This window comes from Nelumbo lutea, chromosome 8 (assembly GCF_056320005.1).
Source record: "Nelumbo lutea isolate HS-2025 chromosome 8, American lotus-T2T, whole genome shotgun sequence".
NCBI classification, from domain to species: domain Eukaryota; kingdom Viridiplantae; phylum Streptophyta; class Magnoliopsida; order Proteales; family Nelumbonaceae; genus Nelumbo; species Nelumbo lutea.
In genome coordinates this window covers 49,139,340-49,154,318 of record NC_142691.1, presented here as the reverse complement: position 1 = coordinate 49,154,318, position 14,979 = coordinate 49,139,340, and the positions used below count along the sequence as shown (strand labels likewise).

General features: G+C 39.1%; 1 protein-coding gene across 1 annotated transcript; it reads right to left on the bottom strand.

Moving 5' to 3' along the window:
- Window positions 1-13,341: 13,341 nt before the first annotated feature.
- Window positions 13,342-14,293, bottom strand: LOC148844076 (uncharacterized). Its single transcript, XM_088959492.1, has one exon. It carries the CDS (start codon window positions 14,263-14,265, stop codon window positions 13,342-13,344), a length of 924 nt encoding a protein of 307 aa, XP_088815618.1. The 5' UTR covers window positions 14,266-14,293.
- Between the last annotated feature and the right edge of the window lie 686 nt (window positions 14,294-14,979).

Here is a 14,979-nt window from a genome sequence, read left to right as displayed (position 1 = left end):
GCATCCAGCCATGCGAATTGTGAAGCAAGTTGTCACTCATTTCGGTCTACCTTATGATGGTCAATTTTGTTTCAGCTCTAATTTATTTTGTGAGTCATGTCAAGTCAGTAAGAGTCATAGGTTACCTCTTCCCTTGTCTTCTTCAGTTGTTTCTCGTCCACTAGATTTGATGTTTTCAGATGTATGGGGACTAGCCCCAATTTTATCTAATACAAGGTTTCAATATTATGTATTTTTCATCGATGCTTATAGTAGATTTCCTTGGTTATTTCTATTGCAATGGAAATCAGATGTTTTTGATGTATTTTATTCCTTTAAGCATCATGTTGAAAATTTATTTAATCCCAAAATCAAGGCTCTGCGATGATTGAGGTGGAGAATATCATAATGTTTCTTCTTACCTGGACTCCATTGGCATTGCTCCTCGACTCTCCTGTCCTCACACACATGAACAGAATGGTTGTGCTAAACAGAAACATTGTCATATCATTGCTCCCCTTCTCCTTCTGGGTAGATGCTACCCTTATAGCAGTTTACCTAATTAATCGGCTTTGTACTGCTACTCTCCGAAACAAGTCTGCATATGAAGTTTTGTTCGACTCCCCTCCAAATTACAGGTTCCTCAAAATTTTTGAGTGTGCTTGCTATCCACTACTTTTTTCGTACAATCGGCACAAGTTTGATTGTTGTTCCCCGAAATGCTCTTTCTTGGCTATAGCGACAAACACAAAGGGTATCGTTGTTTGCACCTTGAAACCGGGAAAGAATACATCTCCAAACATGTTATCTTTGATGAGCATCATTTCCTGGAATACTTAGTGACTGCTCCCACTGAATCGGTTCAGCCAACTGGGGTTTATCTACAACCATCGCCTGCACCTCCAGCTACGCCTCCGGCTTCCATTACAGATTTCCTAGCTTCCGCCTCCCTGATACAAGATAATTCAAATCTTCCACCATTGACTGACAACCCTCACCATTCGGCAGCTTCCTCCACAAGTATGTCTTCTCCTAAAGTTGGACCTCGTGGGACATGTCCTATGTAGGACATTCTTGCTATAAGAGTCCTAGTTGCTTTTCAGCATTCTCGCCGGCATCCGATGGTCACTCGTTCCATGGATGGATCTCTTCCTCCCCGTTCTCATCTCACGACCAGGTATCCCTTACCACATTCACTATTAGTTCAGTCTTGAGGTGATACTACAGAACCCTTCAGTTATTCACAAGCAGTAAAATCTGCTCATTGGCATGATGCCATGACTAAGGAGTTTAATGCACTTGTTTCTAATGGTACTTGGAGTCTTGCTCCCTACTTGTCTGACATGAATGTGGTAGGGAGCAAATGGGTCTATAAGGTAAAATGAAAGGCAAATGGTACTATTGACAAATATAAGGATGATTGGTAGCACATGGTTTTACTTAAATCCCTGGGATTGACTTTATAGCTACTTTTAGCCTGGTTGTAAAACCTATAACCATCCGTACCATTCTCTCTCTTTTTGTGATGAACTAGTGGTGTACACATCAAATTGATTTTTATAATGCTTTCTTGAATGGGGTACTTTGTGAGGATATATATATCAAACAACCCAAGGGGTTTAAAGATCCCTCCAGGCCAACCCATGTGTGCAAATTGCACAAAGCTCTTTATGGACTTCGACAAGCACCACGGACTTGGTATGCTCGTCTCACTCACTAGTTAGCACAAATGGGTTTTAGAGCCTCTACAATTGGTACTTCTCTCTTTGTGTTCTGTTTCAAGAACGTTACTCTTTATCTGCTTATTTATGTGGATGATGTCTTACTTATTGGGAACTCCCAAAGTGCTATCCATAGCAGCATTTAGGAGCTCTCTCGCCATTTCTCTCTTAAGGATCTAGGTCCTGCTGCCTTCTTCCTTGGTATTCAGCTTATTCGGCATTCTAATGGGGTTCTTCTCAGTCAACGCCAATACATCACTGATTTGCTGCATTGGCCTCACATGGATGCTGCAAAACCTATTTCCTCTCCTATGGCAGATCATCCCAAGCTCACTGGACATGATGGTTCTCCTCTTGCTGATCCTACTGAGTATCGGAGTATTGTTGGGGCTCTTCAGTATTTGGCGATCACCCATCTAGACATCTCATTTGCAGTAAGCAAAGTTTCTCAGTTCCTGCAGGCTCCTACTGATGATCACTGGGCAGCTGTGAAACACATATTGCGTAACCTTAAACATACCATTATGCATGGTCTCAACCTCTCATGGACATCCTCTACCATTCTTACTCTTCATGCTTTTTCCGATGTGGACTGGGCAGGGTGTCTAGATGATGGCAAATCCACTAGAGGCTTTGTTATCTATTTAGACCCTAATTTAATTTCTTGGAGCTCCCATAAACAAGCAATGGTTGCATGTTCTAGCACTAAGTCTAAATTTTGTGATTGTGCCACATCCACCACTGAGGTGCTTTGGATTTCATCTCTCCTTCGAGATCTTGTAGTTACACTCTCTGAGATACCTACTACTTGGTGTGATCAATACAAATCAGTCTTCTGCATTGATCAACAAAAATGCTTCTGTTGATGATTGGCACAAATGTCATGGGCATCCAGCCATGCGAATTGTGAAGCAAGTTGTCACTCATTTCGGTCTACCTTATGATGGTCAATTTTGTTTCAGCTCTAATTTATTTTGTGAGTCATGTCAAGTCAGTAAGAGTCATAGGTTACCTCTTCCCTTGTCTTCTTCAGTTGTTTCTCGTCCACTAGATTTGATGTTTTCAGATGTATGGGGACTAGCCCCAATTTTATCTAATACAAGGTTTCAATATTATGTATTTTTCATCGATGCTTATAGTAGATTTCCTTGGTTATTTCTATTGCAATGGAAATCAGATGTTTTTGATGTATTTTATTCCTTTAAGCATCATGTTGAAAATTTATTTAATCCCAAAATCAAGGCTCTGCGATGATTGAGGTGGAGAATATCATAATGTTTCTTCTTACCTGGACTCCATTGGCATTGCTCCTCGACTCGCTTGTCCTCATACACATGAACAGAATGGTTGTGCTAAACAGAAACATTGTCATATCATTGCTCCCCTTCTCCTTCTGGGTAGATGCTACCCTTATAGCAGTTTACCTAATTAATCGGCTTTGTACTGCTACTCTCCGAAACAAGTCTGCATATGAAGTTTTGTTCGACTCCCCTCCAAATTACAGGTTCCTCAAAATTTTTGAGTGTGCTTGCTTTCCACTACTTTTTTCGTACAATCGGCACAAGTTCGATTGTTGTTCCCCGAAATGCTCTTTCTTGGCTATAGCGACAAACACAAAGGGTATCGTTGTTTGCACCTTGAAACCGGGAAAGAATACATCTCCAAACATGTTATCTTTGATGAGCATCATTTCCTGGAATACTTAGTGACTGCTCCCACTGAATCGGTTCAGCCAACTGGGGTTTATCTACAACCATCGCCTGCACCTCCAGCTACGCCTCCGGCTTCCATTACAGATTTCCTAGCTTCCGCCTCCCTGAAACAAGATAATTCAAATCTTCCACCATTGACTGACAACCCTCACCATTCGGCAGCTTCCTCCACAAGTATGTCTTCTCCTAAAGTTGGACCTCGTGGGACATGTCCTATGTAGGACATTCTTGCTATAAGAGTCCTAGTTGCTTTTCAGCATTCTCGCCGGCATCCGATGGTCACTCGTTCCATGGATGGATCTCTTCCTCCCCGTTCTCATCTCACGACCAGGTATCCCTTACCACATTCACTATTAGTTCAATCTTGAGGTGATACTACAGAACCCTTCAGTTATTCACAAGCAGTAAAATCTGCTCATTGGCATGATGCCATGACTAAGGAGTTTAATGCACTTGTTTCTAATGGTACTTGGAGTCTTGCTCCCTACTTGGTGTGACAATGTTGGTGCCACCTATCTTGTTGCCAATCATATGTTCCGTGCTCGGACTCGGCATGTTGAGGTTGACTTCCATTTTCTCTGGGATCTGGTTCTTGCATGATGACTTACTGTCTATTTTATCTCTTCCAAAGATCAGGTTGCTGACATTCTCACCAAGCCTCTCACTGGTGATCACTTTCACTTCTTGAGAGACAAACTCCATGTTCATGATGAGCATGGAGCATGGAGCTTGAGAGACAAGCCTCTCACTGACATTCTTCGTCCTTTTCTTAAAGGAAGTGTATGAGGCAACCATGTTACCCAACACCTTCTCTTCAAATTTTCTTCTGCCAAGTGCTGACTGAAGATGTTTTACATTTTCCTTCATCTGCAACAAGATGTCCCTTGCAGTCCCACCTATATCTAACAATGTCATTGACCCCTCTATCAACTCAACAACCCAACCCTCTGGTTGATGGTGGACCTGGTTCTGCTGTGCTTGTGGCATCTAAAGAAAATTCTCTACACATTTGTACAACTCAACAAGACCCAACAAAGCAACACAGATTGATTATGCCTTCAATGAGGATCCTGGTACTATTGACAACTCTAAGGCTCTAAGCCTGCTCAGCTCTTCTTCAATAGTAGTAGTAGTAGGATGAGAATTTGAGGGCATGCTAATGGATCGAACATGATAACGATTCTCATTAATTGCACTTGAATCTGCCATCTTTTCCTCCAGATTAGATGATAACGACTCTTTGGAGAGGAACACTCCAAATTAGAGGAAGGATGGTTCTCTACAAACCCTTAATTTGGTTGATCGATCTTATTTATAGAAACACATAGGAGGTCAATAAGAGAGGGACAAGGCGAATCTTGTTGGCTTTGAATCAACATGTATACATAACAATCATGTGATATCAGTGTCGTTGGCCCTATATTCAATGATATTTTTGGCTTACAAATTAATTCTCAAGTCCAAATTAAACTTATTTTATTTCATTCATTCATGTGCCTATGTGATGAACACTTCTGTATGATCATCATGTATATAGTGGCTTATTCATTATTTACGGGTATTCCATCCCCTTGTCTCCCAACACACCTCCGTTCCAGCTACTTTGCTGTTCTTGGTGTTGGAAACTAATCCAATTTTCCAATCTAATAAAATGTTGATTATTTCCATATTTTGTCTCAATCCAGAGGACCCATTAACCCACCAACCATACAAAATAAACAAATTTTAACCAATTTTGGCCAGATACATGATCAAAGGGAACAAGATCTAGATATTTTGGTATAGATGGGGATCAAGATATCATGTGTGAGATTTCTCTTCGTGTTTTTCTAAAAAATGCAAATATTTGTTGTGATAATAAGTGAAAGAAACTATTGTCTAAGATGAAAAAGAGATCTGGCTGGTTAAAGGTGATGAGATGACATCCCACAATACGCTACTTGCAAATCCCCTAAGAGAACCGAAATCAAATTCATCCACAACTACATAAGGAAGAACAGGCATTTTCAAAAAGGTTTGTCAATGTCCCTTATGAGTTATTCAGATTTTTACAAAAATCTAACAAAATTCTTTGCAGGTTCTCTAAGTTGATCAACTTTTATTACATGTGCTGTCCAATAACTAAGCCAAACTAGATTGGAGATTAGCCCACATTTTCAGAAAGTCAATCGACCGGAGCCATTCTTATCTTCTTTTCCGTATATTGATTATCTATACCGGTTTCATGAGCCTGTGGATATACCAGTTTAAATTGTAACTAGCACTAGAACTTGAGCCTCAAAATGATCTAACTAAAAAGGAGGTTATACAAATTATATAGTAGAGTTTCTTATAACCTAGAGAAAAGAGAATGGTCTGAAATTGTATTCCTTAATTGCTTTGTCAATGCGCATAAGTAATACAATACGGATTGCATAGCTTGCTCCCAAATTGCTTGCCCCACTCAAACCAATGGCTTGCTCATGATGGGGAAAATTACCGATCTAGCCAAGTTTAAGGTAAAGATGCAAAGTTTAAGGTAAAGATGCAGGCAGAGACAAACCATGAGAAGAAATTCTTTTCATGCAGTTGGCCCAATGAGACTAAAAGATGGATAACCAGCTACAACATCAAGTACGTGATCTTGCAGGTTCCCTGATACAGTACAGGAGAAGGCCAATACGTTCCATGCAAGTTGGGACCGTTCCAAGACACATAAGAAGCAGAAATGATGCCACTAGCCAACCTTAATAAAAATTTACCGATATAGCATCATCATGGGAATTCTATCTTAGTACGTTTTTTACCAAGTTGGCGCCATCTTAGAGTTTCCATCTTAGTTCGTTTTTACCAAAATAGCATTACATCGAATTTATATTCAATTAGGACTTTCCTTTTGAAGGGTTTTAGTAGGATTTTATTTTGGAGTGTTTTTATAGATTAGGATTTTATTTTTTAAGGAATTTGAGTAGGATTCTATTATAAATTTTTTCTAGATTAGGATCTAGTAGGATTCTATTATGGAGTGTTTCTAGGTTTGGAGTAGGAGACATAAGGGTGTATGCCTAGATAAAGAGTAGTTAGGGGAACAACTAAGGCAATTCTCTTGTTATCAATTTTCTCTTAATTGTTTAGTGAAGAACTCTTCTTCCTAAAATTCGACTTCTACTCTTTCCTTTGAAGTTTTTCTCACATATTTCTTTTCCATCCTGCGTTAGTTGGTATCAGAGATCAAGTTGATCATTCTTCGGATTATGGCTCCTAAGAAGAAACCAATAGCTCATATCATGGAGCAAGAACTCAACAACAAAATGCAAGAAGAGATGGCTAAGCTGAGAAGACAAGTTGACGCACTTGCTCAGGAGGTGAAATCGTTGCATTCCTAGTTGGAAACAGGGGACAGTGACTCCGACGCAAGTATCTCCACACGTTCCCTTTCACCATTAAGGCAAGCAACCAGATCGACTATAGTTGCGGGTAGTGACCAGAGACGGTGGCAACCAGATCTCAAGGATGAGATCCCAGAATTCCAAGGAGGCATGAGTCTAAAAAAATTAATGGATTGGTTGTTCATAGTAGAAGAAATCCTTGAATTCAAAGAAGTTCCAGAAAACAAGATTGTGTCCTTAATAACCACTCGGTTTAGAGGACGAGCAGCAGCATGATGGCATCAATTGAAGGTTATGCGATAGAGAAGAGCCAAAAAAAAGATTAAGACATGGGAGAAACTCAAGACAAAGATGAGGTTAGAATTTCTACCCCATAATTATATTCATTTACTTTATCAGGAATTACAAAATCTAAAGAAAGAAACTAATACAGTAAATGAATATACAAAGAACTTTCATCTATTAGTGGCCCAGAATGAATTAGCTGAAATTGAAGACCATTTAGCGGCTAGGTATATAGGTGACGAGATATAATAAACCTATTTGACTACTATGATGTTTCCGTTGCACATCAACATGCTCTAACCATAGAAAAACAAAGCAGCCGACCTAACCAATTGGGCCAAACCCAAACTAATGTGGTCAAACCACCACCATGTGATAATCCTAACCCGCCTTCAAAACCAAGGATGTGGACCTAATTCAAGCCAAGTGGGTCCACATGGACTGAAGTTTTTTAAATGTGGTAAACCAGGCCATAAAAATATTGAATGCGTGAAGGGTGATAAAAGAAAGGGGCGATGCTTGTAGAATACAAAATTGAAACCCAAATAGAAGCATTTGACTGTTCAGCCCCACCTGTGCTTGACTCTTCTAATGATGAAACCTTAGATGGAGAAATGGTGTATGGGGATATGGGAGAGGCCTTGGTGATGCAGCGATCATTCCTAAATCCTAGGGATGAATCACCGGATTGGCTAAGAAATAATATTTTCCACATTGTGTACTATGGGTGGAAAAGCTGCAAGCCTTGTAATTAATAGTGGGAGTTGTGAGAATGTTATAGCGGAAGTAGTCATGCACAACCTGAGCCTAAAAACTCAACGACACCCTCACCCCTACAAGCATGCATGACTAAAAAGAAAGAATGAAGTTTCAGTCACACAACGATTTCTAGTGAGCATATTGGCAACAAATATAATGATCGTGTGTGGTGTGAGGTTGTCTGCATGGATGCCTATCATTTGCTACTTGGATGCTCGTGGAAATTTAACTGCTACGTAGTCCATGATGGATGAAAGAATACCTACTCTTTTGAGTTTAAAGGAAAAAGGCTGACCTCATGTCCATCACAAGAGACTAAACCAAAACCTGGGAAGGGTTCTAGCCTTTTTCCCATGACTGAATTCACTAGTGCCCTAAAAGAAATTGGTGTTGTGTATGCTTCAATTGACAAGGGGCTTGACCTAAATGGTGTGGAGGCTTAAAAGGAGGTGAGGCTTTTGCTTGATGAATTTAGTGATGTGTTTCCCGAAAATTTACCGATAGTATTACCACCATTAAGGGATATCCAAGAATATTCATTTATATTGAAACAAGAGTCAGGTGTGCACAATCAAGTTAAGGATGTGCTCAGCCGAAGGAGAGCCATGTTATCCATGTTCCGAGCATAGGTACTAGGGTTTATTACTTTTCGTGAATTATTTTTCACTAACCCTTATTTTGTTGGTATCATAGAGGAAGTGTAAGTAGGTAGTAGGACAGACTTTGTGATATATGATGGCTTCCTATTCAAGGAGACTCGCCTATGTATACCTGATTGTTCATGGCAGCTGAGAATCGTCAAAGAGCTTCACAATGAAGGACATTTTGGGCGAGACGAAACAATTCATGTCATCTCAACAAGTTACATATTGCCCAAGATGATGAGAGACATCACAAGGTTTGTAGTGCATTGTCACATATGCCAAGTTTCTAAGGGAGCGGTAACCAATGCTGGATTATGCATGCCCCTCCCAATTTCTAAAGTGCCTTGGGTAGATATATCTATGGACTTCATTCATCGGTTGCCATGTGCCCAATGACAAGTAGATTCTATAATGGTGGTCGTAGACCGATTTTCAAAAATGTCTCACTTCTTGGCATGTAGGAAAACAATGGATGCCTCACTTATTGCCGGTTTATTCCTCAAGGAAATTGTCAAACCCCATGGCTTACCATTTTCGATTACTCCAGATAGAGACTCCAACTTCATATCACACTTTTGAAGAAGTCTTTGGAGGCTAATGGGTACCTCATTACAATTCAGCAGTTCATATCATCCCCAACGACAAGTAGATTCTATAATGGTGGTCGTAGACCGATTTTCAAAAACGTCTCACTTCGTGGCATGTAGGAAAACAATGGATGCCTCACTTATTGCCGGTTTATTCCTCAAGGAGATTGTCAAACCCCATGGCTTACCATTTTCGATTACTCCAGATAGAGACTCCAACTTCATATCACACTTTTGAAGAAGTCTTTGGAGGCTAATGGGTACCTCATTACAATTCAGCAGTTCATATCATCCTCAAACGGATGGCCAAACTAAAGTAGTCAATAGGAGTTTGGGGAATCTTTTGAGAACACTTGTAGCTAGCCATGAACGACAATGGGACCTCTTATTAGTACAAGCTGAGTTCACCTTTAATAGGTCAAAAAACAGGAATACCGGATACAACCCAATTGAGGTAGTATATGGACCGAACCCTCGTAGCATCCTTGGCCTTGCTACTTGTACTTGAACAGGCTTAATTCATAACAAGGCTGATGATTTGGTACAAAAGCTTAAGAACCTCCAAGAAGAAGTCCACAACAAGTTGGAGGTAGCCAATGCTATGTAGAAAAAATATGTTGATGGAAAAAGGAGGAAAGTATTATTTGATACAGGAAACTATGTTTGGGCCATTTGAACAGAGGTCCGCCTACTGATTTGGCAATGTAGAAAGCTAGTACCAAGGAAGGTTGCACCATGTGAGATAGTCAAACTCATCAATGAGAATGCATATACACTAAAGCTACCCAACCATATATATACCCATGATATTTTCAATGTCAAACACTTGATACCTTATGTTGGCGGTCAGTTAGATGATGATTTGAATCCGATGACAGATTCTCTCATACCCAGGAGGATGATGTAGTACAGGAGAAGGCTGATACATTCTATGCAAGTTGGGACCGTTCCAAGACACATAAGAAGTAGAAATGACGCCAATGGCCCATCTTAGTAAAACTTTACCGATATAGCATCATCATGGGACTTCTATCTTAGTACGTTTTTACCAAGTTGGCGCCATCTCAGAGTTTCCATCTTAGTTCGTTTTTACTAAGATAGCATTATTTTGAATTTATATTCAATTAGGACTTTCCTTTTGAAGGGTTTTAGTAGGATTCTATTTTGGAGTGTTTTCTTATATTAGGATTTTATTTTTTAAGGAGTTTTAGTAGGATTCTATTATGAAGTGTTTCTAGATTAAGATTTAGTAGGATTCTATTATGGAGTGTTTCTAGATTAGGAGTAAGAGACATAAAGGTGTATGCATATATTAAGAGTAGCTAGGGGAAGGGCTAAGGCAATTCTCTTGTTATCAATTTTCTCTTAATTGTTTAGTGAAGAATTCTTCTTCCTAAAATTTGACTTTTGCTATTTCTTTGAAGCTTTTCTCACATGTTTCATTTCTCTTCTACGTCATTCCCCAACAATCCTCTATGGTACTTACAACTCCACCATAAACTTTGTTGCTTATTTCCATCTGGTTTTATTTGTAAGCTATGTTAAGTAAGCTTTCTCGAACCAGAATTATGAATAGACCTGTTGTCTTGCCTGTGAATTCTAGATCTGTGGCTGCTTTCTAGATATTGGAGCACCTGGAGAGAATGGAGCCACACTTTTGCCCAATGATGTACATCTTGGTGAGGACACAAATGGCTATTGTCACCAGGCTATACTGTTGTCTCAACCAAATATGGGTGGATTCAAATGTATTAGAGAATGGATGATGAAATTTGTATTAGAGAATGTATCAATTTGAAACTAAGATGTATTAAATTGTGATTCAAATGTATTATTTCTTTTGGTAGAAAAAACTTTGAATGGAAAATATTTTGTGACTCAAATGTATTTCATTTTAATTTAGATGAATGTAGACAAAATAGGTGATTTGAAGCAAAGCAAGAGTAATTTAAAAAGAAATTATGGGTTGTATGAATATAGAAAGATTTAGTGGCACTCACAACTGCCGCTAAAACAAAAGCGCACCAAACTTATAGAGGCAATGGTTTCAGTTTTAGCAACAGTCGCAACTGCCACTAAAAAAATTTTTAGCGGCAATTTTACATTTGTACCAATAGCTGAGAAAACTGCTACTAGAACGTCTAACGACTGTTCTTTTAGCGACAAATTGTCGGTTGTTGGTAAAGTCACTTGCGATAGTTTTAGGGACCTTTAGCGGCACTTTTAACTACCACTAAAAGTCATTTTTCTTGTAGTGTACCAAAGTCTCTTCCTATGGTTAAGTTCAAGCATTTCTTGGACTTAAATGGTGTTTGCAGCATTTGAGTTTTCCCATTGGAGATTTTGTTGTAAAAGATGGAGGGAGATTTCCATTTTTTAACGCTTGAGAGAATTTAAGCCAAGGCAGAGATTTGTTATGGTTCCACCATGAATTCTTTGTTGCAATCGGCTTCATGAACCCATTTTTGATTAAGTTGAGAAAAACACAAAGGCAACATTTTATAGTAATTATTGGTGGAAGCATAGGGCATGGGCCACTTGACCCAAGCCCTACACTTCCACCACATATCAACATTGGGGGTGCAGGGGCAGAACCCCCACGATGGTATGGACCTGATCCATATTCAATTTATGGGTCCTAATTGAATACAAAGAGTTAGGTTTTTTGGAGGTTTTCTTCTTGTATACTTAGTCTTTATTTTGTGAGAGAAGAGTGAGACTTTTGGTGTATTTGCGGTTTAAGATTTTCTATGAGTGAGGTAGTTGTGAGTGCACAGCTCTATATTCCTTTCCATTACAGATTACATAGTTTATTTCTGCTCCTTCGCCCATGGAGGTAGGTTATATAAGTCGAACCAAAAAATTTGTGTATCCTCTTTGCTTGCTTCTCTTTATCTCTATTTTTCTTTCATTTTTGGGTGCCATTCGTATCTATATTTCTGGGTTTTGAACAACACAAACTTCTACCATGTAAAAGAATGCATCCAAGAATGAAACTTGTGTCCACCACAATGAGGTCTGATATGTGGGAGTATTGGCAAATATTTGCATTGTCTTCGCTAAAGGATTAGATCAATTGCAATAGACCTATTTATCAAGAGAATCAATAACCCATAACTTAGATGATAAAGAATAACAAGAAAAACGTGAATAAAATTATTATCCAGTTTATCATGTATAAAATTGTGATCTGTACACAATTTTAGGCACCTTTAGCAACAATTTTGACTGCCACTAAAAGCCATTTTTCTTGTAATGTACCAAAGTCTCTTCCTATGGCTAAGTTCAAGTATTGCTTGGAGTTGAATGGTGTTTGCATCATTTGAGTTTTCCCATTGGGGATTTTGTTGTAGAAGATGGAGGGAGATTTCAATTTTGTGATGCTTGAGAGAATTTAGGTCAAGGTGGAGATTTGTTATGGTTCCGCCTAGAATTCTTTGTTGCGATCGGCTTCAAGTACCCATTTTGGATTAAGATAAGAAAAACGCAAAGGCAAAACTTCATAGTGATTTATGGTGGAAGCATAGGCCACTTGGCCCAAACCCTACACTTCCACCGCAAATCAACATTGAGGGTGCAAGGGCAGAACCCCCATGGTGGTATGGACCTGATCCATATTCAATTTATGGGTCCTAATTGAATACAAAGAGTTATATATTTTGGGGGTTTTCTTCTTGTATACTTTCTCTTTGTTTTGTGAGAAAAGAGTGAGACTTTGGGTATATTTGCAGTTTAACGTTTTCTCTGAGTGAGGTAGTTGTGAGTACAAGGCTTTATATTCCTTTCCATTATAGATTACATTGTGGATTTCTGCTCCTTCGTCCATGGACGTAGGCTATAAAACAAACCACATAAATTTGTGTGTTGCCTTTGCTTGCTTCTCTTTATCTCTATTTTTCTTTCATTTTTTGGTGTCATTCGTATCTGTAATTCTGGGTTTTGAATAACATAAACTTCTGCCATGCAAAAGGAATGCATCCAATAATAAATGAAACTTGTATCCACCAAAATGAGGTCTGATTTGTGTGAGTATTGGCGAATATTTGCATTGTCTTTGCTAAAGGATTAGATCAATTGTAATAAACCTATTTCTCAAGAGAATCAATAACCCAAAATTTGGACGGTAAAGAATAACAAGAAAAATGTGAATAAAACTATTATCCTCTTTATCATGTATAAAATTGTAATCTGTACATTTCCATTCTTGTATACTGTAATTACATAAGCAAATCCTAAAAATGTGGTTGCCCATATTAATTTTGAGTGGTCAAAACAGTTAAAAATCTTCAGTTGGTGAGGATGTTGAGCAGAGAAACTCTGGTCTGTATCAGACGCCTAAAAAGGAAGTCCAATCCTTCTTCGAGGCTTTCAAGGCTAACTTCCAGATCCTTCAACCTTTTCTCTGCCATTTGTGAACTTTCAACCTCGGAATCTTTGCTTGGATTGCAGCGAGCCAAGGCGAAGAGTGCAACATCAACAGATTCCACCTCATTCATGCTCTCCTCATGTCTGTCACAAGCTACTACTCCTCTGTGTATCAGCTTTGACACCAAATGCCATCTACCGAACTTTGGCTTTGATGCCGGCATTGACAAGAATGACAAGATATCCCGGAAGACCGAAATTGCAACATTGTTTACTTCTCTTAAGACCCTAACCACCACTGCTGAGTCATGATCAAGATCTAAGAGAGGACAGGCTACACACTTCTCTTCCAAACGTTTCAACATTTTAAGGCTTCTGTTAACATCCTTCTTCACCCTTCTCTTGAAGGAAATGTATGTTGCAATCTTGTTACCCAGCATCTCCTCAAATTTTCTTCTGCGAAGTGCTGAGTGAAGATCAAGGACATTTTCCTTCAATTCAAGCAAAATGTCCTTTGTAGTGCCGCCTATATCCAGCAATGTGACTGATCCCTCTATCAACTCATCCACCAATGCTTCCAGTTGGTGTTGGACTAAGGTCTGCTGTGTTTGGGGCATCTGAAGAAAAGACTCCACACATTTGTACAACTCAACAAGACCCAATAGTGCAACATTGATAGTCTCTTCCTTCAATGGAGATCCTGATTGTGCTGTTGACAAAGACTCTAAGGCTCTAAGCCTGTTAAGCACTTCTTCAATATTGGTAGCAGTAGGATGGGATCGGGAGGGCATGCTAATGGAGCGAACATGATAACGACTTTCGGCTATTGCAGTAGCATCAGCCATCTTTTACTTCTTTCTCTGCAACAGATTGACTGCGCAGATATCTTTCAGAGAGAAGCTCTTTAGATTGGAGAAACGATTGATGTTTCTCTCTAGACCCTTTGAACTATTTATAGAAACACATACAAGGATAATAAGAGGAGAGACAAGAAGAATCTTTCTGACTTGGAATCATCATGTCCATATAAAGAGCATGTGATATCAGTACGCATGTCACATTTCTGGCTTACAATTCCGAAGTTTCAACCTTATTTTATTTCATTCATTCATGTAACTACATGATTGAAGGACACTTCTATACGCACAGTAAGCATATTATTAACTGGTAAACCACCCCCTTGTCTCCCAACACTCCACCATTCCCAGCTACTTTATTATTCTTGCTGTTGGGATCGACTTAATGCCATTAATTTCCCAATCTCACAAAATGTGGCTTTCTATATATTTGTCTCAACCTAGAGGACCAGTAGGCCATCAACAACAATGAACAATTAAATTAAACAACTTTGGCCACATGGGAAACAAGATCCGAAAGCTTTGAGATAAATGGAATCAAGATCATGGGTGAGATTGATAGTGCAAGTCTGGCATGTCTTTAGCTTGTCTTGGTCCATATGGTCATTGGCCAAAACATAGAAGAAAACTTCAACATACAATTAGACCCATGATTAATTAGGACCTATATATGCAGTAATGGATGCAAACTATAATAAAATT